This window comes from Podarcis bocagei, assembly GCF_964188305.1.
Source record: "Podarcis bocagei genome assembly, chromosome: 2".
Classification (NCBI taxonomy): Eukaryota; Metazoa; Chordata; class Lepidosauria; order Squamata; family Lacertidae; genus Podarcis; species Podarcis bocagei.
Window position 1 is genome coordinate 3,556,194 of NC_138126.1, and position 24,518 is coordinate 3,580,711.

The 24,518-nt window shown below is 46.1% G+C and overlaps 2 protein-coding genes across 2 annotated transcripts; both read left to right on the top strand.

Moving 5' to 3' along the window:
• Positions 1–201: 201 nt before the first annotated feature.
• On the top strand, positions 202–7,001 carry LOC308581018 (uncharacterized protein). Its single transcript, XM_081183451.1, has 3 exons — positions 202–260; positions 2,545–2,614; positions 5,540–7,001. Exon 3 carries the CDS (start codon positions 5,571–5,573, stop codon positions 6,981–6,983), a length of 1,413 nt encoding a protein of 470 aa, XP_081039577.1. The 5' UTR covers positions 202–260; positions 2,545–2,614; positions 5,540–5,570; the 3' UTR covers positions 6,984–7,001.
• A 6,645-nt stretch (positions 7,002–13,646) lies between these two features.
• LOC308580840 (uncharacterized protein) lies at positions 13,647–23,194 on the top strand. The gene is made up of 3 exons (XM_081183060.1): positions 13,647–13,677; positions 17,279–17,348; positions 20,227–23,194. Exon 3 carries the CDS (start codon positions 20,258–20,260, stop codon positions 21,668–21,670), a length of 1,413 nt encoding a protein of 470 aa, XP_081039186.1. The 5' UTR covers positions 13,647–13,677; positions 17,279–17,348; positions 20,227–20,257; the 3' UTR covers positions 21,671–23,194.
• The last annotated feature ends 1,324 nt before the right edge of the window (positions 23,195–24,518 follow it).

A 24,518-nucleotide genomic window follows, 5' to 3' on the forward strand; every position in this document is an offset into this window, starting at 1 on the left:
GACCCCCGTCCCCAAGCAGCCCTGGATTTGAACCCGGACTCAAACACGACGCCCCCCGCCCTCTGCCGTTTCCTGCTGGCAGGAATCCCTGCGCCTTGAGGGAGAGATGGAGGCCACGAAAGGGTTAAAGGAAGTGAAATCGGCCTGGATAGAGACCCCCCTCCCTCACTGGATAGAGACCCCCCCATCTCCGTCTTGCGAGGCCCCTCCGGATGGAGAGGTTGGCGCGCCCGGGAGAGATGCGGCGCAGAGGGCGAGGGGTGAGCGATGCCGAGGGGGTTTCTGGGCGCAGGGGAGACTGTAGGACGGAGGGAGGAGGGCAGAGGAAGATGGGGGGCTGAGGGAGGAATGGCAGCATCCCTGGGGGATAGAAGCCCAGCCGAGCAGAGAGGGAGAGAGAGACTCTTCCTTTTGGAGAGATGTCTCCATCCTTGGGCGCTGGAGGAGGAATTTCTGGTGGTGGGTCTGCCTTGGCTTCTCCCTTCTGCCCACTCTGCCTGATAAGGGGGGGGGGTCCACTGATTTTCCTCACCCTTTCCTCCCTGGAAGCTCAGTCCTCTCCCCACTGATCCTCGGCTGCATTGCTGTTATTGTTGTTTAGTCGTGTCCAACTCTATTTGCCAGGAGGTGATGGGACCAGTGGCCATGATCTTGGTTTTTTTGATGTTGAGCTTCAGAGTATATTTTGCACTGTCCTCTTTCACCCTCATTAAAAGGTTCTTTAATTCCTCCTCACTTTCTGCCATAAAGGTTGTGTTATTTGCATATCTGAGGTGGTTGATAATTCTTCTGGCAATCTTAATTCCGGTTTGGGATTCATCCAGCCCAGCCTTTTGCATGATGAATTCTGCATATAAGTTAAATAAGCAGGGAGACAATATACAGCCTTGCCGTACTCCTTTCCCAATTTTGAACCAATCAGTTGTTCCATATCCAGTTCTACTGTAGCTTCTTGTCCCACATAGAGGTTTCTCAGGAGACAGATGAGGTGATCAGGCACTCCCATTTCTTTAAAAACTTGCCATAGTTTGCTGTGGTCAACACGGTCAAAGGCTTTTGCATAGTCAATGAAGCAGAAGTAGATATCTTTCTGGAACTCTCTAGCTTTCTCCATAATCCAGTGCATGTTTGCAATTTGGTCTCTGGTTCCTCTGCCTCTTCTAAATCCAGCTTGCAGTTCTGGGAGTTCTCGGTCCACATACTGCTTGAGCCTTCCTTGTAGAATTTTAAGCATAACCTTGATAGCGTGTGAAATGAGTGCAATTGTGCGGTAGTTGGAGGATTCTTTGGCACGGCCCTTCTTTGGGATTGGGATGCAGACTGTTCTTTTCCAATCCTCTGGCCACTGCTGAGTTTTCCAAATAGTCAAACCGTTGGTCCACCTTGGAGAGCAGAAGAGAGAAAAAGGTGGAAGGTCCTAGGAGGGAGGAGGAGGCCTTCTCCAAAGCGGCTCTTTGCTTCTGGAAGCCCCGCCCAGGATGTAGCCAGAGACTTTTCCCTCTCTCTCAGGCTCCCATTCTTAAGTGTTTCCACTGCATGGTTAATCGATGGTGCTGGTGCTGATGATGTATATATACCAATCTAGGAATATGGGAGAAGGATGCTATAGAAAGGCTTTCAGGGTTTATATATAAGTATATCCAGAAGGCATTTCTATTACAGTGGTGCCCCGCAAGACGAAATTAATCTGTTCTGTGGGTGACTTCATCTTGCAGGGTTTTTCGTCTTGTGGAGCAGCGCTATCAAAGGCTTAGCGGATAAGCGGTAATTGACAGATAAGCGGCTTAGCGGCTATTAGCGGATAAGCGGCAATTTGCAGATAAGCGGCTTAGCGGCTTTCAGAAAAGACAAAATAAACGCAAGACCCCCAAAAAAATTTCATTTTGCAAGACAACCCCATAGAAAAATTCATCTTGCGAAGCAGAAAAAAAATCGGAAAGCCCTTTCGTCTTGCGCGCTTTTCGTTTAGCGGGGCATTCATCTAGCGGGGTACCACTGTACTTTTATTTTTTGTAGGCAATGTCAGAGTGGGTTACAAACTGAGATACAATCTATCAGCATCCAAAGATCCATAATCCGCCCCAATCTCGGGCATTTCCACGGTAGACAATACCTGTGGCTGGAGGCTCTACACCCAGGGCTGTGCATCTGCAGGCCTGGAATTGCCAGTATTGTAGGCAAGGGGTGTGAGATTGCCAAATTTACAGACAGTATGTGAGTGAGAGTTTGTGTTTGGGATGATAGTTTACAGCAACCGTGTAATTTACTCCATCCGTAACTTTTCATGAACCGATATTGCGGTAGGAATTCCAAAATAATTATGCAAAATCTACAAAGAGACTCTCAGGATAATGGAGATTGCGAGTCTTCCTGGTCCACAGTCCACACCCTCAGCCTGCAGCCCACAAATGCTGAGGCCATAATACTTTTATTAGCCCTTAATGGGACACCAGCTACTTTGTTAGACTTTCTTCAACACATGAATATTATTGAATACTTTTCCAGTGATGTAAATGGCACTTCCATTTTACTTATTCCGCACAGGAGAGAATCTGATCTGCAAGTCTGAGCTCAACTTCTTCCTTGAAACAGAAAAATACAGAGACTTTGAGAGGTATGTCCTTCCTCTTGCCTGGCAGACTGTATCTTTGTAGGTCTCGTTTCATTTTGTGGGAGCATGAGAAAAGTCCTGCTGTATTAGGATCAGGGCCCACCTCGTCCATCATCCTCTTCTCACAAGGACCAGCCAAGGAGAAACCCCCCAGCAGGGCCAACAACTGTCTCCCCACTCAGGACTCCCAGCCCCTGGGATTCAGATGAATAATTCCTCCGTAGGGGGAGGGGGAGTAATACCTGGGAACTGAAGGACTGCTACTGAAATGGTGGGTGGTTCTGAGAAGGTGGACACAATGGAGCCGCCTCAGGAAGTAAATGGTGCAGGATTAGGGAATGTGTGCAGTTGCTTGGAGTGTATCAGGAAGATGTTACACATCACGGAGGAAGGGGGAAACAATACAGATATTTAGCTTTTTCAGAGGAGGAGGAAGATGGAGAAAGTGTGTCCCTCCAGATGTTGTTCCAGTAGAACTCCCATCATCCCTGGACATTTGCCATCCTTGCTTGGGCTGATGGCACTTTGAGTCCAGCCACATCTGGAGGGCCAGAGGTGTCCCACCTCACCATAGATGGTTCCTCTAGGAGCTCAGACTTACTTGGGAGGTCCGGGTGGGTATAGATACCAAGGGTTATGGAGACACGTTTTCAGGGATTATGATTGATACCTAGACTCCAAATCCAAGGTGCCCACACTAAATGAAGGTCTGGATGATACCCTCAAAGAGGTCTGGTTTATATTCCAGAAGACGGCCAACCAGGGAATAGATGTGAAGGTTCTGAACTGAGTTACAATCGAGATTCTGAGTTACAATTCAGGCTGAGAAATGGAGGCAGGGATCCTAAATGTCATCTAAAGGTGGTTTCCCCCCTCAGGCTCTCTTCTGGCGGAAGCATCTCTGACTGCACCTCCTCTCTCAAAAGTCAGATTCTGTCCTTCCACCCCCTTTTGTTGACATCCATCTGCCTCGAGACACAATGTAGAGTCTCCATGAGGTTGAAGTCAAACAGGGGTGTTAGAAGCACAGACGTGACCCCCGCAGAATACAGGGCAGTGTGTGTGGAGGTCTTGGGCTGCCTACACGACAAGGCCATTTTCTCCAGCAGGGTGGCCCCGTTTAAAAATGCAAAAATCCGGACAGAGTTGATGAGCTTTCTAAAAATACAAATTCTCCCCAAAAGAAGCAGCTTTTGAGCTTTCCTGATGTTTCCCACCATAGAAATCTTTGGAATGTAATGGAGTCGGGCACAGCTTCCCTGTGCCGACTTGAGCCTCACGCTCTCTTCCTGGCTCCAAGCAGAGTATCGCACCAGCGGTTTTGCCTTGTGTGGGTCATAAATCCCAGTCTGTACACAGGCCTCTTGCATAATCTAAGAAGGCTTTATTATGTACAGAAAAACCATCATAAATCACCCCGGAGATTGGGCGGACATTCTCTCCGGCTCAACAGCTAAAAGCAAAAGTAACTAACACGCAAAGAAAGATTCCCGTATGTGAACAAAACCAGGCCTCAAGATGTGAGACGGTCACACAGAACTGTTTAACCCTGTAAGTTCTGGTTCTACTCACAAGAAACGGCAGCCTTGCCAGACGTCTAGGTGGACCTTTTGCCGATCTTGTGAAAATCCTCCTCGATTCCCGGGGGGGAGCAGACCTATCTCAACCTTCTCAACCTTCTTGATATGGTCCAAAGGGAAGCAGAGCAATATTTTTGGCCCCAGCTTGGCCCCAGGAGTTACCGGAAGGAGGCATACAAGGACTCCATCCAACATCTTGCAATGTATTTGGACCGATAGAAGCTCCATATAAAGCGCTCAGGAGTCCAGCTGTGTTGCAAGGAGGGCTTTATTCCAGCTGCAGTCCTGCAGCATCATAAAGTACCATAAATCAGCCTTCCTACATACGGGGGAGAAGCCATTGTGGAGAAGTCAAGCATACCTCTGTATACAAGCTGGCTATAGACCATCTCTTGGGATGCTGACTCACCACATGGAACTGAGTCAGCATTTCTACTTAGCATAGTGTTAACTCCTTGATACCCACAACACTCCAACACAATCGTCTTAAGGACGTCACTCCCGATTCGTGTAGGGTTTACTGCTTAGCCTCTTCTTTTCCTGAAGATATTCATGCAAGTCTGCAGAGGTTTAGGATCAGAGTTTTTCTTCTGCTTCTTGGCCTCCCTTCCCAGGTTGATGAGCCCCTCAGTTCCCTCTACGGCACTTGCATAAACCACCTACTTAACCATTGGAGTCACTATTGGTCTCGTCTGCTCAATGTGCCAGAGCCTGTCATCACATGCAGTGAAAGTCCCCATCTCACCAAGGGATTGAGACCCATCAATTATCCTTAACTGGTTTAGTTGGCCTGTCAAAGCTTTTCCTGGGTTGTGTGTGCTGTTGCATGCTGACAGCGTCTAGGACCCACAGGTGAGAGCTGAGTACAGGTTGGGGATTAATGGTGGACCAATCATCCCAGAAGGAGCCCTATATGTCCCCCACAAGAGGTACTATCCCAGCCCCAACACCCCATGACATAATACTATTAATGTATTTGATATCTCAGGAATAAATTTGTGTCTCCAGCAATAAAACTAACAGCTTCATCCCATGAATGAATCAATGCTAAATGTCCAAGGCTGAAGTTTCCATTAAGTGCACTTATATATTGATGTTTAATATCGAGCTTCTTCAGTGTGACACAGATTCCGCATTGAAATAGAGGAGGTACGTCCAGGAGTGAGGCAAATGGAGAAAGGACAGTGAGAGAGGCCTGGGCAGAGAATTTACACTAGGATAGTCCAGTGTCAGAAAACGGGAACGAGATCAGGTGGCACATCATAATTATAAATACTAATTGGGATGAGTGCCAATTGAACTTGATGTGTGTCATATTCCTTTGTTCTCTCCCTTGAAACACCAACAGGATTTTGTCTCCCTGCACTCTGAAGCAGACGATGGAGAAGTCAGGCAAGAGTTCTGGGGGGCCATCTGTAAATTCAAAAGGATTAACGAAGAAACTATTTGAATGTATAGAGTGTGGAAAGAGCTTCATTCGAAGTGAAAACCTTAGAATACATCATCGAACTCACACAGGGGAGAAACCATTTAAATGTATAGAGTGTGGAAAGAGCTACGCTCATAGTGGGAAACTTCGACTACATCATCGAGCTCACATAGGGGAGAAACCATTTAAATGTATAGAGTGTGGAAAGAGCTTCAATCGAAGTGAAACCCTTACAATACATCATCGAACTCACACAGGGGAGAAACCATTTAAATGTATGCAGTGTGGGAAGACCTTCAGTCAAAGCGGACACTTAAGACTACATCAACGAACTCACACAGGGGAAAAACCATTTGAATGTATAGAGTGTGGAAAGAGCTTCAGTCGAAGGGGAAACTTTAGAATACATCAGCGAACTCACACAGGGGAGAAACCATTCATATGTATGGAGTGTGGAAAGAGCTTCAGTGAAAGTGGGAAACTTCGCCTACATCATCGAACTCACACAGGGGAGAAACCATTTAAATGTATAGTGTGTGGAAAGAGCTTCTCTCGTGGTGGGAAACTTCGACTACATCATCGAACTCACACAGGGGAGAAACCATTTAAATGTATGCAGTGTGGGAAAACCTTCAGTCAAAGGGGAAACTTAAGACAACATCAACAAACTCACACTGGGGAAAAACCATTTAAATGTGTAGAGTGTGGAAAGAGCTTCAGTCAAAGTGGACACTATAGACTACATCAACAAACTCACACAGTGGAGAAACCATTTAAATGTATAGAGTGTGGAAGGAGCTTCAGTCAAAGTGAGAAATTTCAACAACATCATCGAACCCACGCAGGGCAGAAACCATTTAAATGTATGCAGTGTGGGAAAAGTTTCAATCATAGTGGAAACTATAGACTACATCAACAAACTCACACAGGGGAGAAACCATTTGACTGTATAGAGTGTGGAAAGAGCTTCACCCATAGAGGACCTCTTCGACTACATCATCGAACTCACACAGGGGAAAAACCATTTAAATGTTTGGAGTGTGGGAAAAGCTTCAGTCATAGTTCAAGCCTTAGAATACATCAGCGAACTCACACAGGGGAGAAACCATTCAGTTGTATGGAGTGTGGAAAGAGCTTCCGTGAAAGTGGGAAACTTCACCTACATCATCGAACCCACACAGGGGAGAAACCATTTGAATGTATAGAGTGTGGAAAGAGCTTCACTCATAGAGGACATCTTCGAATACATCATCGAACTCACACAGGGGAAAAACCATTTGAATGTATAGAGTGTGGAAAGAGCTTCAGTCGAAGTGGAAACCTTAGAATACATCATCGAACTCACACAGGAGAAACCATTTAAATGTATGCAGTGTGGGAAAACCTTCAGTCAAAGTGGACACTATAAACTACACCATCGAACTCACACAGGGGAGAAACCATTTAAATGCATAGTGTGTGGAAAGAGCTTCAATCAAAGTGGACACTGTAAACTACATCAACGAACTCACACGGGAAAAACCATTTGAATGTATAGAGTGTGGAAAGAGCTTCAGTTGAAGTGGAAACTATGGAGTTTGGAGTTTACAGGGTTAAAACTCCTTGGTGACCTGTATCTGGGAGGGGCCTGAAGCAGGGCCGTACGTCACAGGCTTTGTCTGTCTTTGTCTGTGAGAGTTGGTTTCACTCTAGACTGAGAGACACTGCAAGAGAGACTGTGTGTGCTTTTAGCACGGGAAAGATGCCGGAAAGCTCTGATGGAATGAGACTGATTTATGGCTTGTAAATAAACACTTTTTAGAGATGGCAACGAACTGTCTCTGGACTTGATTTATCCCTCTATCTCACACGGACTGCAGGACCGCTGCGACTCTGCTTTCCTGCCCAGGTCAGCCCCCCAGCAGAGCTACACAGGGAAGCGCTGACTGGACAGCAGGATTTAATAGCCAAAGAAACCTTAGAATACATCAGCGAACTCACACAGGGGAGAAACCATTTAAATGTACAGAGTGTGGAAAGAGTTTCAGTCAAAGTGGACACTATAAAATACATCAATTTCACATGGGTGAAACCCTTTAAATGTAAGGAGTACGGAAAGTAATGCAGGTAACATCTTAAAATAGTAGAATACAAGATGTAATGTAATGTTAGGGAGGGGGTGTCATCTGGAGAGCTGGTGGTGAATAATGGTGGGCTGAGAGTCACATGATTTTTTGGTCTTTGGTGGAGAGATTGGAAATGTTCATGCTTGAAGTTGGGATGCGAGAGTTGTGAAAAGTGGTGTGAGACTTTTTGTGTTGCTTTGGATGTACACTTGTTTAATATACGAAGAGTCGCATCACTCCCATTGTTATAATTGCAATAAGGAACAATTAAGACAGAAATCTGAAAGCATCTTCTTACATGCAGATGGTAGTCTTGAAACCCTTGTATATAGTTTATATTGTACGAATTAAATGTGTTACTGCACTTCCTCATTTTTGGCTACGTCAAGGTTGAAGTGTTGAAATAAAACATTATCTCTGGTGGCATCATATAGCTTGTAGCTGGGACCCAGATACGAAGCCTGCTTGCACCCGTGATTGGAACAAAGTGGTAGTCTAAATGTGTTTTGCCTTTTTAGCTTTATAAGATATGAAACTCACTTATGTTTGCAATTGGAACCCATAGTGGTTAACACACAAAACTAGGGCAGCTTTCGGTGTGCTGCTTTTGTCAATAGGTAAATTCTGGGGGTGGGGCTTTGACCAAATAAGGGCAATAAGGGATGGGCATCAGGTATGATCGGGCGGTCTGATAGGCTGTAACCTCTGCGCCAGGTTACAGGAGGGACATTTACCCCGGGGGGAGGTTAAACGCCTGTGTTGTTCTGACCTGGGTGTGCCTGAATAGCTCCCCCATGCTTGCAACGATGTTTTTCTTTAAATAAATTTTACTATTTCACCAATGGGCTCAGAATTTATATGAAAGGCTCCTAGGCCTTTCAGCTTTAGGAGCCAGTGTTTTATTCCTCACATAGAGCAGAGTGGGCACCATCAGAGCCTCTGGCAGCAATGTGCCCGGCGGTGGCACAGGTGTGTGTTAAATGCTTCACTGTAAGCTCCTAGCCAATTATCCCCCAAATAACAGACACAGGGGAGAAACCATACGGATGATGATTATGTGGAAAGATGTTCAGGCAGGTCCCAAACTTATAATGCTAAGGGACAACTGTGGGAATGTTAAGGATAGTAGGAAAGGATATGTTGAATAAGTGATATCCTTCCTTCACTCATGCTAGTGAGTGATGTAGCAGAGCAGTTTCCCCTGAATATAGCAGGGAGATAGTTTGCAGATTCATTTGAATCTCTTTAGTTAAGTCATCCAATCTGGCTTGCCCAGGTGGATTATTCCTCGTGTCCCCTTTTATCCCTCCTAAAAGAGAAAAGAGTCTTTCCTTAAAAAATAATAAAAAAATTACTCACCTTTCAGTTCACAGTTTGATCCCTGAAAGGCCGGCTTTACTTTAGCATTAACATTAAGCATTAACATTAAGCATTGTTAGGTGTCATCTTCGTTCCGGAGCTGACAGAGGCTGGGAATCTAAAGCAGGCAAAGGGAGATAAGGACACTGGAATGGGAGAGGGAGGAGGGGCAGCCGAGTGGCATAGCTTCAGAGAACAGAGAGCAAGCAGCAGATACCAATCTTAGCTCAGAGACAGAAGGAGAGGGGCCAGGAATAGCTAGCCCCAAAACTCGAAGGCGCAAAAAGGTCAGTGAGAGGAGGGGAAAAGAGCGGAAGCGGGGGGCCGCTAGGGGCGCCTGGGAAGATGGCCGACAATACCATCTCTCCGGCTCACACGAGGTAGTTTAGGGGCTGATTATGGGAGTACATCAGCCTCCCGATTTCTTCCCAGGGGATGAGAAGATGCTGCCTCGCCCGCGGTTGCCCATAAATCACCTCTGAGTTCAAAAGAAGGAGGGGGTGGGGGCACTGGACGGAAAGCCCTCGAGTGAGCTCTGGATCTCCCTGAAGCTACTTCTGAGAGCGACGCTAGTTGCATTACTTAAGATTAACGATCGGATATAAAAAGTAAATGCACATGTTTTGAGCGAAGGAAAGGATATTTTAACTGCTAATTAAGCCAGCCACTGGGAAGTTAAAAGCGATGGGAATGAACTGAACAGCAGATTACTTCTAAGAATTACAGCTATGTTGGTATGTAAAAACGGAACCGAAAGGGGGGGGGAGCCTCTTCTTTTATTTACGATACTGCCTAACAAACCCTCCCCTAGAAGAACCGTCATATGACTGATAGCAAGCGAGATGGGAAAACAACTGTGTGGAAACAAAAATATTAACTAAAGGATTTCCTTTTTAGAAGGTATGAAGAAAATGAAAGGCTCTCTGATGACGCACTTAACCGGGATCCACCATTATGAGACAGACTAAGTTGCGAGACTGATAGTCAGAAGGGGGAGGTGAGCCATTGCTTTGTTAACATGTTTGGATTGTATCTTTGAGTCAGCAAACCCTCCCCTGGAAAGACTGATTTATGGTCCAACTGGTCTGGGAAAATTAATGAGCAGACGCGTAAGACTTTATTACGTCAGAACAGACTAAAATGGCGCCTGCCGCTCGAACAGGACTGTTGGATCAGCGTGTGGTGATTTAAGGAGAGCCTTACAAAGTTCACACAGAAACATAACAATGTTTGGTTTAACTCGCCTGCAGAAACAACTCAGAGGCTATTAAGAAGAAAAATGATAACAACAAGAAGACTGGAAGATGGGATTTGTGAACAGCAAAAGCAGTAGAAATATGAGATGATTGGACCCTTACCGAGCTCGAAACATGGGAACCCCCAACAAAAAATTCAGGATTATGTAATATGTATTGGTATAATTTGGAACAATTAATGTGATTTGATTGGATTGTTAAATGGAAAACTTAATAAAAATTATTATAAAAAAGAAGTGCAGAAGCGAAAGGGTTTTTTCCTCTGTTGGAAGAAGAGGAAGGGGCGGAGTTTAAACTCGGCAACTGCAAACTTGGAGTCAGACACGGAGTGAAGGAACTCCAGAGTGATTTATGTGTTTGAGCAATAAACCTTGAGATAATAACTGTCGGTGTCTTGCGTCTGTGGGAGAGCCAAGCCATTACTGTTAGGATACATAAGGCACAAAGGTAAACTCTTCCCGGTGGCCTTGCCACATTCCCCCCTTTCAAGCTTAGAAACAAGTTACAGTTGTTTCTTCAGCTTGACCTTCATGTTGAACTCTGGTATAGACAATTGTCTCTTCCAGGGGAACCTCCTCAGGGGGCGTTTCACAATTTTTTTTGTTTCGGTGTGTCTGACTCTGCGTGACCCCATGCACCAGAGCACGCCAGGCACTCCTGTCTTCCACGGCCTCCTGCAGTTTGGTCAGACTCATGTTGGTAGCTTTGAGAACACTGTCCAACCATCTCGTCCTCTGCCGTCCCCTTCTCCTTGTGCTCTCAATCCTTCCCAACATCAGGGTCTTTTCCAGGGAGTCTTCTCTTCTCCTGAGGTGGCCAAAGTATTGGAGCCTTAGCTTCAGGATCTGTCCTTCCAGTGAGCACTCAGGGCTGATTTCCTTCAGAATGGAGAGGTTGGATCTTCTTGCAGTCCATGGGACTCTCAAGAGTCTCCTCCAGCACCAGAATTCAAAAGCATCAATTCTTTGGCGATCAGCCTTCTTGATGGTCCAGCTCTCACTTCCATACATCACTACTGGGAAAACCATAGGTTTTACTATACGGACCTTTGTTGGCAAGGCGATGCCTTTACTTTTTAAGATGCTGTCCAGGTTTGTCATTGCTTTTCTCCCAAGAAGCAGGCGTCTTTTAATTTTGTGGCTGCTGTCACCATATGCAGTGATCATGGAGATCAGGAAAGTAAAATCTCTCACTGCCTCCATTTCTTCCCCTTCTATTTGCCAGGCAGTGATGGAAGCAGAGGCCATGATCTTCTTTTTGATGTTGAGGTTCGGACCATATTTTTGCGCTCTCCTCTTTCACCCTCAATAAAAAGTTATGCTGGATTTCTCAGAGGCCTTTAATACCATTGACCACAACAACCTCCTGGAACATGTAGAGGAGCTGGGAGCTGGCGGCACTGTTATGCAGTGGGTCCGCTCCTTTCTCCTGGGTCGTATCCAGAAGGTGGTCTTGGGGGATGAGTGTTGGACCCCTGGGCTCTCACTTGTGGGGTGCCACAGGGTTCCATCCTCTTCCACATGCTGCTGGGAGAGATCTAGACCCAGTTCTACCTCTCTTTCAAATCGGAACCAGTGAAGGTGGTGAAAGTCCTGTGTGAGTGCCTGGAGGCGGTTGGAGGATATATGGCGGCTAACGGATTGAGGTTGAATCCTGACAAGACAGATGCCCTGTTTTGGGGGACGGGGCAGGCAAGATTGGAGAATTCCTGGTCCTGAAAGGGGTAACTGTGCCCCTGAAGAACCAGGTGTGCAGCCTGGGAGTCATTTTGGACTCACAGCTGTCCCTGGAGGCACACGTTTAGAAGACATCTGAAGGCAGCTCTGTTTAAGGAAGGTTTTAAGGATTGATGTTTTCATGTATTTTTAATGTTTTGTTGGAAGCCACCCAGAATGGCTGGGTTTAATAATAATAATAATAATAATAATAATAATTTTGAACTAATTCTTCAGTCCTGCTTCTGGGGAGTCTTCCTGCAAGCAGACCACTGTGTACAAAAGGGTTTCACAAACCTGGGTTTCCACTCTTTGGAAGACAACTGCTAAAGACATAGGAAAAACAATCATTGGAAAACAAATAAATATTGATATATATTTATGAAGGCAACCCAGCTTAGGGAAGATTTTTATGTTGATGATTCATCGTGTAAATAAACAATAATAGTCACACATACGTATGTACGTATATTATTTAAACTATACAAATAATTGTAATAAATCAGCACGGCCCCTGCGTCTTATTCCTGCCTCCCTGTTACCTAGCCCAGTCTTCAGCAGACATGGATTCTGCCTTTCTTCTTCTTCTGGCCTTTTTGGGGAGCCAGGAAGAGTCTCCGTAAGACCCTCAACTTAACTCTATTGAAATGATACAATAACAAAAGTAAATAAGGAAAGAATAAGTGTGCAGCTGCCACCCTGCTGTGGAGGGAAACATCCATCCATCAGCTCACACACAAACAGGAAGCCCCCCGCTCCCGCCCCCATTTCCACTCTCCGCTGTGGGGAGAGAGGCGACTTGGGGGGAGGAGGAGGGGGCCATTTCCCGACGGAGCCCCAAGAGCAGGAGGCCAAAGGCAGCGCCATCTCTCCCTCTTTCCATCCCAACACAGGCAGGGGCTGCTCTGCCAACGGAGCTCTAGAGCAGTGTTTCCCAACCTTTTTTGGGCAAAGGCACACTTGTTTGATGAAAAAAATCTCGAGGCACACCACCATTACAGCCCCGTGACGTCAGCGCGCAGCGTCACGCCGGGAGGGACGCACGAAAGTGTAAGTTTCAATTTTTTCCCCTCCCCCTTGCCGGGGAACCTCCAAGCTTTGGGGGTGGGGGGGGAGGAGGCAGCAAAGCGAGGCAGGAAGGAGAGCGCGGCTTGGCTGGGTGAGCTTTGGCAGGGGCAGGGAATGAGAGCCGCGAGGCGGGCGCTGCGGACGGAGGCGCTGCCCGCCGAGCTCACAGGCAGCCAGGCAGGCAGACGGCGAGAGCCCCACGCTCGGCGGCATCTCCTCGCCGCCGCCCCGCCTCTCGCCGCCCGACTCGCCCGCCTCCCTCCAGGCAACATCTCGCGGCACACTAGGCAACATCTCGCGGCACACTAGTGTGCCGCGGAACAGTGGTTGGGAAACACTGCTCTAGAGGCGCGCGCCTGCGACAAGGAACCCGAAGTGTCTCTAGGTCGGAAGTTTCCAGGGGGGGGGGCAAAGTGGAAAGTGGGGGGTTTCCCGAAGGTGAGGAGGGGTGGGGGTTGACTAGTTCCCCCCACCCCCCCTACTCCGCTTTCTATTGCGGGGAAGGAACCCGGAATAGTGAGCCAGGGAGGCGGAGGTCCAGAGAGGACAAAGAGGTAAAGAGGCTGCGTGGGAAAGGGGGCGATTTAGGGGGAAGAGGGAAAGACAGAGACCCCTCCTGCAAACAGAGCCATAGCTATGGGGGTGGGCTAGCCGGGGGGGGTGGGTTGTTTTTTTGCACCAGGTGGCGCCTCCAGCAGGGCGCCGTTGAGGATGTCTTTGTGGGGACGCAAATGTCCCCAATCGGGTCTTTGACTCGGGGGAAATCCAGCCTAGTTTCACCCCTGCCCGCAACCCCCCCCCGTCCTGGGCCTCATAAGGAGGGGCTCCGATCCCCGCAATCCTGCTGCGAAGGGGGGGGGCAACACCTGCAGGGATTGCGTGGCAGGATCTCCTTTGGAGGCCCCCCATGTTTCTTTTCCCTGGGGGTCCAGGAGGTGCTCAAGGCCCCCGATCCAGGCAATCCAGCTGCCCTCTCCTTTGCAGCGCCCTCCCCTCCACACGCGTCTCTTTCCCCCGGGGGCTCAAGCGAGGCTGAACTGCCCTGCACCCCCTGGGCTGTCTTGCCTGAACTGAAACGTGATGCCCACCAAGGGGGTCCCCACGAAGACCCCCGTCCCCAACCAGCCCTGGATTTGATCCCAGGACCCAAACATGACGCCCTCTGCCGTTCCCCCCTGGCAGGAATCCCTTGAAGTACTCCTGCCCCTTGATGGAGAGACGGAGTCCACGAAAGGGTTAAAGGAAGTGAAATCGGCCTGGATAGAGACCCCCCCCATATCCGTCTTGGATAGAGACCCCCCCCCTATCTCCGTCTTGGGAGGCCCCTCCGGATGGAGAGGTTGGCGCGCCCGGGAGAGATGCGGCGCAGAGGGCGAGGGGTGAGCGATGCCAAGGGGGTTTCTGGGCGCAGGGGAGACTGTGGGACGGAGGGAGGAGGGCAGAGGAAGATGGGGGGCTGAGGGAGGAATGGCAGCATCCCTGGGGGATAGGAGGCCAGCCGAGCAGAGAGGGAGAGAGAGACTCTTCCTTTTGGAGAGATGTCTCCATCCTTGGGCGCTGGAGGAGGAATCTCGGGTGGTGGGTCTGCCTTGGCTTCTCCCTCCTGCCCACTCTGCCTGATAAGGGGGGGGGGTCCACTGATTTTCCTCACCCTTTCCTCCCTGGAAGCTCAGTCCTCTCCCCACTGATCCTTGGCTGCATTGCTGTTATTGTTGTTTAGTCGTGTCCAACTCTGTTTGCCAGGAGGTAATGGGACCAGTGGCCATGATCTTGGGTTTTTTGATGTTGAGCTTCAGAGTATATTTTGCGCTCTCCTCTTTCACCCTCATTAAAAGGTACTTTAATTCCTCCTCACTTTCTGCCATCAAGGTTGTGTCATCTGCATATCTGAGGTGGTTGATAATTCTTCCGGCAATCTTAATTCCGGTTTGGGATTCATCCAGCCCAGCCTTTTGCATGATGAATTCTGCATATAAGTTAAATAAGCAGGGAGACAATAAACAGCCTTGTACTCCTTTCCCAATTTTGAACCAATCAGTTGTTCCATATCCAGTTCTAACTGTAGCTTCTTGTCCCACATAGAGATTTTTCAGGAGACAGATGAGGTGATCAGGCACTCCCATTTCTTTAAAAACTTCATAGAATCATAGAATCATAGAGCTGGAAGAGACCACAAGGGCCATCGAGTCCAACCCCCTGCCAAGCAGGAAACACCATCAGAGCACTCCTGACAGATGGTTGTCAAGCCTCTGCTTAAAGACCTCCAAAGTAGGAGACTCCACCACACTCCTTGGCAGCAAATTCCACTGTCGAACAGCTCTTACTGTCAGGAAGTTCTTCCTAATGTTTAGGTGGAATCTTCTTTCTTGTAGTTTGGATCCATTGCTCCGTGTCCGCTTCTCTGGAGCAGCAGAAAACAACCTTTCTCCCTCCTCTATGTGACATCCTTTTATATGTTTGAACATGGCTATCATATCACCCCTTAACCTCCTCTTCTCCAGGCTAAACACGCCCAGCTCCCTTAGCCGTTCCTCATAAGACATCGTTTCCAGGCCTTTGACCATTTTGGTTGCCCTCCTCTGGACACGTTCCAGTTTGTCAGTGTCCTTCTTGAATTGTGGTGCCCAGAACTGGACACAGTACTCCAACATGCCATAGTTGCTGTGGTCGACACAGTCTAAGGCTTTTGCATAGTCAATGAAGCAGAAGTAAATGTCCTTCTGGAACTCTCTAACTTTCTCCATAATCCAGTGCATGTTTTCAATTTGGTATCTGGTTCTCCTGCCTCTTCTAAATCCAGCTTGCACTTCTGGGAGTTCTCGGTCCACATACTGCTTGAGCCTTCCTTGTAGAATTTTAAGCATAACCTTGCTAGCATGTGAAATGAGTGCAATTGTGCGGTAGTTGGAGGATTCTTTGGCACTGCCCTTCTTTGGGATTGGGATGCAGACTGTTCTTTTCCAATCCTCTGGCCACTGCTGAGTTTTCCAAATAGTCAAACCCTTGGTCCACCTTGGAGAGGAGAAGAGAGAAAAAGCTGGAAGGTCCTGAGGGGGAGGAGGGAGGAGGAGGCCTTCTCCAAAGCGGCTCTTTGCTTCTGGAAGCCCCTCCCAGGAAGTAGCCAGATACCTCTTCCTCTCTCTCAGGCTCCCATTCTTAAGTGTTTCCACTGCATGGTTAATCGATGGTGGTGGTGCTGATGATGTATATATACCAATCTAGGAATATGGGAGAAGGATGCTATAGAAAGGCTTTCAGGGTTTATATATAAGTATATCCAGAAGGCATTTCTATTACAGTGGTGCCCCGCAAGACGAAATTAATCTGTTCTGTGGGTGTCTTCATCTTGCAGGGTTTTTCGTCTTGCGGAGCACCGCTATCAAAGGCATAGCGGATAAGCGGTAATTGACAGATAAGCGGCAATTTGCAGATAAGGGGCTTAGCGGCTTTCAGAAAAGACAAAATAAATGCAAGACCCCCCAAAAAATTTCGTTTTGCAAGACAACCCCATAGAAAAATTCATCTTGCGAAGCAGGAAAAAAATCGGAAAGCCCTTTCGTCTTGCGCGTTTTTCGTTTAGCGGGGCATTCATCTAGCGGGGTACCACTGTACTTTTATTTTTTGTAGGCAATGTCAGAGTGGGTTACAAACTGAGATACAATCTATCAGCATCCAAAGATCCATAATCCGCCCCAATCTCGGGCATTTCCACGGTAGACAATACCTGTGGCTGGAGGCTCTACACCCAGGGCTGTGCATCTGCAGGCCTGGAATTGCCAGTATTATAGGCAAGGGGTGTGAGATTGCCAAATTTACAGACAGTATGTGAGTGAGAGTTTGTGTTTGGGATGATAGTTTACAGCAACCGTGTAATTTACTCCATCCGTAACTTTTCATGAACCGATATTGCGGTAGGAATTCCAAAATAACTACACAAAATCTACAAAGAGACTCTCAGGATAATGGAGATTGTGAGTCTTCCTGGTCCACAGTTCACACCCTCAGCCTGCAGCCCACAAATGCTGAGGCCATAATACTTTTATTAGCCCTTAATGGGACACCAGCTACTTTGTTATACTTTCTTCAACACATGAATATTATTGATTACTTTTCCAGTGATGTAAATGGCATTTCCGTTTTACTTCTTCCGCACAGGAGAGAATCTGATCTGCAAGTCTGAGCTCAACTTCTTCCTTGAAACAGAAAAATACAGAGACTTTGAGAGGTATGTCCTTCCTCTTGCCTGGCAGACTGTATCTTGTAGGTCTCGTTTCATTTTGTGGGAACATGAGAAAAGTCCTGCTGTATTAGGATCAGGGCCCACCTCGTCCATCATCCTCTTCTCACAAGGACCAGCCAAGGAGAAACCCCCCAGCAGGGCCAACAACTGTCTCCCCACTCAGGACTCCCAGCCCCTGGGATTCAGATGAATAATTCCTCCGTAGGGGAGGGGGACTAATAGCTGGGAACTGAAGGACTGCTACTGAAATGGTGGGTGGTTCTGAGAAGGTGGACACAATGGAGCCGCCTCAGGAAGTAAATGGTGCAGGATTAGGGAATGTGTGTAGTTGCTTGGAGTGTATCAGGAAGATGTTACACATCACGGAGGAAGGGGGAAACAATACAGATATTTAGCTTTTTCAGAGGAGGAGGAAGATGGAGAAAGTGTGTCCCTCCAGATGCTGTTCCAGTAGAACTCCCATCATCCCTGGTCGTTGGCCATCCTTGCTTGGGCTGATGGCACTTTGAGTCCAACCACATCTGGAGGGCCAGAGGTGTCGCACCTCACCATAGATGGTTCCTCTAGGAGCTCAGACTCACTTGGGAGGTCCGGGTGGGTATAGATACCAAGGGTTACTGAGACACGTTTTCAGGGATTATGATTGATACCTAGACTCCAAATCCAAGGTGCCCACACTAAATGAAGGTCTGGATGATACCCTCAAAGAGGTCTGGTTTATATTCCAGAAGACGGCCAACCAGGGAATAGATGTGAAGGTTCTGAACTGAGTTACAATCGAGATTCTGAGTTACAGTTCAGGCTGAGAAATGGAGGCAGGGATCCTAAATGTCATCTAAAGGTGGTTTCCCCCCTCACGCTCTCTTCTGGTGGAAGCATCTCTGACTGCTCCTCCTCTCTCAAAAGTCAGATTCTGTCCTTCCACCCCCTTTTGTTGACATCCATCTGCCTCGAGACACAATGTAGAGTCTCCATGAGGTTGAAGTCAAACAGGGGTGTTAGAAGCACAGACGTGACCCCCGCAGAATACAAGTCTGGGCAGTGTGTGTGGAGGTCCTGGGCTGCCTGCACGACAAGTCCATCTTCTCCAGCAGGGTGGCCCCGTTTAAAAATGCAAAAATCCGGGCAGAGTTGTTGAGCTTTTTAAAAATACAAATTCTCCCCAAAAGAAGCAGCTTTTGAGCTTTCCTGATGTTTCCCACCATAGAAATCTTCGGAATGTAATGGAGTATTGCAGCAGCGGTTTTGCCTTGTGTGGGTGATGAATCCCAGTCTGTACACAGGCTTCTTGCTTAATCTAAGAAGGCTTTATTATGTACAGAAAAACCATCATAAATCACCCCGGAGATCGGGCGGACATTCTCTCCGGCTCAACAGCTAAAAGCAAAAGTAACTCACACGCAAAGAAGGATTCCCGTATGTGAACAAAACCAGGCCTCAAGATGTGAGACGGTCACACAGAACTGTTTAACCCTGTAAGTTCTGGTTCTCCTCACAAGAAACAGCCGCCTTGCCAGACGTCTAGGTGGACCTTTTGCCGATCTTGTGAAAATCCTCCTCAATTCCCGGGGGGGAGCAGACCTATGGCAGCCCTACCTTCTCAACCTTCTTGATATGGTCCAAAGGGAAGCAGAGCAATATTTTTGGCCCCAACTTGGCCCCAGGAGTTACCAGAAGGAGGCGTACAAGGACTCCATCCAACATCTTGCAATGTATTAGGACTGATAGAAGCTCCATATAAAGTGCTCAGGAGTCCAGCTGTGTTGCAAGGAGAGCTTTATTCCAGCTGCAGTCCTGCAGCATCATAAAGTACCATAAATCAGCCTTCCTACATACGGGGGAGAAGCCATTGTGGAGAAGTCAAGCATACCTCTGTATACAAGCTGGCTATAGACCAATTAGGCAGCGCCCCATCTCTTGGGATGCTGACTCACCACATGGAACTGAGTCAGCATTTCCACTTAGCATAGTGTTAACTCCTTGATACCCACAACACTCCAACACAATCGTCTTAAGGACGTCACTCCCAATTCGTGTAGGGTTTACTGCTTAGCCTCTTCTTTTCCTGAAGATATTCATGCAAGGCTGCAGAGGTTTAGGATCAGAGTTTTTCTTCTACTTCTTGGCCTCCTTTCCCAGGATGATGAGCCCCTCAGTTCCCTCTACGGCACTTGCATAAACCACCTGCTTGACTGTTGGAGTCACTATTGGTCTCGTCTGCTCATTGTGCCAGAGCCTGTCATCGCATGCAGTGAAAGTCCCCGACTCACCAAGGGATTGAGACCCATCAATTATCCTCAACTGGTTTAGTTGACCTGTCGAAGCTTTTCCTGGGTTGTGTGTGCTGTTGCATGCTGATAGCTTCTAGGACCCACAGGTGAGAGTACAGGTTGGGGATTAATGGTGGACCAACCACCCCAGAAGGAGCCCTATATGTCTCCCACGAGAGGTACTATCCCAGCCCTAACACCCCATGACATAATACTATTAATGTATTTGATATCTCAGGAATAAATTTGCGTCTCCAGCAATAAACCTAATAGCTTCATCCTATGAATGAATCAGTGCTAAATATGGAAGGCTGAAGTTTCAATTAAGTACAGTTATATATTGATGTTCAATATTGAGCTTCTTCAGTGTGACACAGATTCCGCATTGAAATAGAGGAGGTACGTCCAGGAGTGAGGCAAATGGAGAAAGGACAGTGAGAGAGGCCTGGGCAGAGAATTTACACTAGTCCAGTGTCAGAAAATGGGAACGAGGTCAGGTGGCACATCATAATTATAAATATTAATTGGAATGAGTGGTAATTGAACTTGATGTGTGTCATATTCCTTTGTTCTCTCCCTTGAAACACCAACAGGATTTTGTCTCCCTGCACTCTGAAGCAGACGATGGAGAAATCAGGCAATAATTCTGGGGGGCCATCTGTAAATTCAAAAGGAATAACGAAGAAACCATTTGAATGTATAGAGTGTGGAAAGAGCTTCTCTCATAGTGGGAAACTTCAACGACATCATCAAACTCACACAGGGGAGAAACCATTTGACTGTGTAGAGTGTGGAAAGAGCTTCAGTCAAAGGGGACACTTAAGACAACATCAACGAACTCACACAGGGGAGAAACCATTTGAATGTATAGAGTGTGGAAAGAGCTTCAGTCTAAGGGGAAACCTTAGAATACATCAGCGAACTCACACAGGGGAGAAACCATTCAGATGTATAGAGTGTGGAAAGAGCTTCTCTAATAGTTGGAAACTTCAACGGCATCATCTAACTCACACAGCAGAGAAACCATTCAGATGCATGGAGTGTGGAAAGAGCTTCAGTGATAGTGGACACTATAGAGAACATCAACGAACTCACACAGGGGAAAAACCATTTAAATGTATAGAGTGTGGAAAGAGCTTCAGTCAAAGTGGACATTATAGACTACATCAACGAACTCACACAGTGGAGAAACTATTTAAATGTATAGAGTGTGGAAAGAGCTTCAGTCAAAGTGAGAAACTTCAACAACATCATCGAACTCACACAGGGGAGAAACCGTTTAAATGTATGCAGTGTGGTAAAAGTTTCAAGAAAAGTGGACACTATAAAGTACATCAGCGAACTCATACAGGGGAAAAACCATTTGAATGTATAGAGTGTGGAAAGAGCTTCAGTCAAAGTGGAAACTATAGACTACATCAACAAACTCACACAGGGGAAAAACCATTTAAATGCATAGAGTGTGGAAAGAGCTTCAGTCAAAGTGGACACTATAGACTACATCAACAAACTCACACAATGGAGAAACCATTTGAATGTATAGCGTGTGGAAAGAGCTTCAGCCAAAGTGAGAAACTTCAACAACATCATCAAACTCACACAGGGGAGAAACCGTTTAAATGTATGCAGTGTGGTAAAAGTTTCAATAAAAGTGGGCATTATAAAGTACATCAGCGAACTCATACAGGGGAAAAACCATTTGAATGTATAGAGTGTGGAAAGAGCTTCGCTGATAGTGGGAAACTTCGACTACATCATCAAACTCACACAGGGGAAAAACCATTTAAATGTATAGAGTGTGGAAAGAGCTTCAATCTAAGTGAAACCCTTAGAAAACATCAGCGAACTCACACAGGGGAGAAACCATTTAAATGTATAGAGTGTGGGAAGAGCTTCAGTCAAAGTGGACACTTAAGACAACATCAACGAACTCACACAGCGGAAAAACCATTTGAATGTATAGAGTGTGGAAAGAGCTTCAATCATAGTGGAAACTGTAAACGACATCAACGAACACACACGGGAAAAACCATTTGACTGCATAGAGTGTGGAAAGAGCTTCAGTTGAAGTGAAAACCTTAGAATACATAATCGAACTCACACGGCATAAACCATTTAAATGTACAGAGTGTGGAAAGAGCTTCTGTCGAAGTGGACACTATAAAATTCATCTACAAATTCACATGGGTGAAACGCTTTAAATGTAAGGAGTACGGAAAGTAATGCGGGTAACATCTTAAAATAGTAGAATACAAGATGCAGTGTAATGTTAGGGAGGGGTGTGTCATCTGGAGAGCTGGTGGTGAATAATGGTGGGCTGAGTGTCACATGGTTTTTGGTCTTTGGTGGAGAGATTGGAAATGTTCATGTGGAGGTGGAGAAGGACAGTTTGATAGACTTTCTTACTCAGGAATTTGCTGATTTTTGGGACTTGCAATTGGATCAAGATGATTTTAAAATTGTGACTGCCTTTAGACTCGGAAGAGGAGGGAGGAAAGAGAAGAATAGAGACTGCTTGATTACCCTCCGATCTAAAGAAGAGAGAGACAAAATTTTAGGCTGGCACTATCAGAACCCTCTGGTAATGCTACAGTCAAGAGTGGAGATCTTTAAGGAAATTCCGAAATATCTTTTGGATCTTAGGTTGGACTACAGTGACCTGGTTGGCTTATTGAGAAAGAACAAAATCAACTTCAGGTGGGAATTCCCCCAAGGCCTATCCTTCAATTTCAGAGGAAAGAAGATAAAGATAAAATCAGTGGAAGATAAAGCTAAAATTTTGGACAAGCACAGAGACGATTTACAGAAGGAGCTGGGGCAAAAGCCAGGAGTATCGGACAGAAGACCACTTGATAGAGGACTAGAACAAAAAGCGCTGGAAAAAGGATCACCAATACTGGATGTAGCAAACCTATCCTATGGACTGGACAATTTAGTGAAACCAACAGAAGAAGAGCAACTACAGGGTGCACTTGGAGGAAAATCAAAGTAACCACATCATGGCACTGCAAATATTAAGCTGGAACATTAATGGTTGTAACTATCCCGAGAAAAGACGCAGAGTCTTTCATTTATTGAAAAAGGAACAATTGGACTTGATTTGCCTACAAGAAACACATGTGACTAGGCTACATAGGAAAATTCTGAGTAATAAAAGATTGGGACAAGAATTTATTTCATCAGACAAAGTTAAAAAAGAGGAGTAGTAATCTATGCAAAGGAGAGCCTATCACCGAAATTTATATTTAAAGACGATCAAGGAAGTCTTGTGGCAATTGAAATTCAATCACAAGGAGAGAAATTTCTAATTGTAGGCATTTATGCACCAAATGAGGGAAAATCGGAATTCTTTAAGAAGCTGCATGAGACTCTGTTGGACTATATGGATTACAATATAATTTTGATGGGGGACGTGAATGGAGTGGTTTCTACAAATATGGATAAGGCACAGAGACAGGTAGTCACCAAGGATGGAAGATTACCAAAAACTTTCTTTGACATGACTGACAATTTGGACTTAATTGACACTTGGAGATTGAAGAACCCTTTGGGAAGAGAGGGAACTTTCTTCTCTGAAGCGAAGAAGAAGAAGAAGAAGAAGAAGAAGAAGAAGAAGAAGAAGAAGAGTTTGGATTTGATATCCCGCCTTTCACTCCCTTTAAGGAGTCTCAAAGCGGCTAACATTCTCCTTTCCCTTCCTCCCCCACAACAAACACTCTGTGAGGTGAGTGGGGCTGAGAGACTTCAGAGAAGTGTGACTGGCCCAAGGTCACCCAGCAGCTGCATGCGGAGGAGCGGAGACTCAAACCCGGTTCTCCAGATTACAAGACTACCGCTCTTAACCACTACACCACACTGGCTAAAATGACATGGACAAGAATTGACCAAATCTGGGCAACTAGAGGGCTGGCTCCAAAGATCAGAAAAGTGGAAATTAGCCCTAAAACTTGTTCCGACCATAATGCTGTGAAGATGGAAATGAAACTAACACCAATTGGTTCCTTTAGATGGAGGATGAATGACACTTTGTTTAGAAATGAAGAAGTGACCAAGAAGGCCCAAAAAATCTTGAGAGACTATTTAGAGATAAATATGAACACTACGGTTGAAAAAAGAGTAATTTGGGACGCAAGCAAAGCGGTTATGACAGGTTTCTTGATACAACAGAATGCAATCAAGAAGAGACTCCAAAATGAGAAAAAAGATAAAATTCTGGAGAAAATAACGGAAGGAGAAAAGAAATTCAGAGTGAAACCAAAGTTGCAGGAGATCCTGAAATAGATAAAGCTATATCAAGTACAATATACAAAATTGATGAATCAGGAAATAGAATGGAAAATTAAACAGATGAGACAAAAGACGTTTGAATCGGCAAATAAATGCGGGGAACTACTGGCTTGGCAAATGAAAAAAAGACAAAAACTCAATACTATTACAAACTTGGAAGTGGAAGGAAAGAATATACAGAATCCAGTGGAGATAAGAAAGTGCTTCCAGAGGTATTTTAAACAACTATATACACAGGAGATGCAGAAAGAAATAGACATTGACTGCTTTTTGAAAATAAATGGATTACAAAAAATCTCTCAATAAAACAAGTTAATGTTGAACTACAAAATAACGGATCAGGAGGTAGAAAGGGCCATTCAGAACATGCAATTAGGTAAATCACCAGGACCGGATGGTTTGACTTCAAGATATTATAGATCCATGAAAGAATGGCTAGTACAACCTTTAAAGGAAGTCTGTAATGAAATATTGGAAGGGAAAAGGGCACCAGTGTTGTGGAAGGAAGCCTATATTACACTTATACCGAAAATAGAATCTGAAAAGACACAGTTTAAGAACTACTGCCCCATATCTTTGCTCAATGTGGATTATAAAA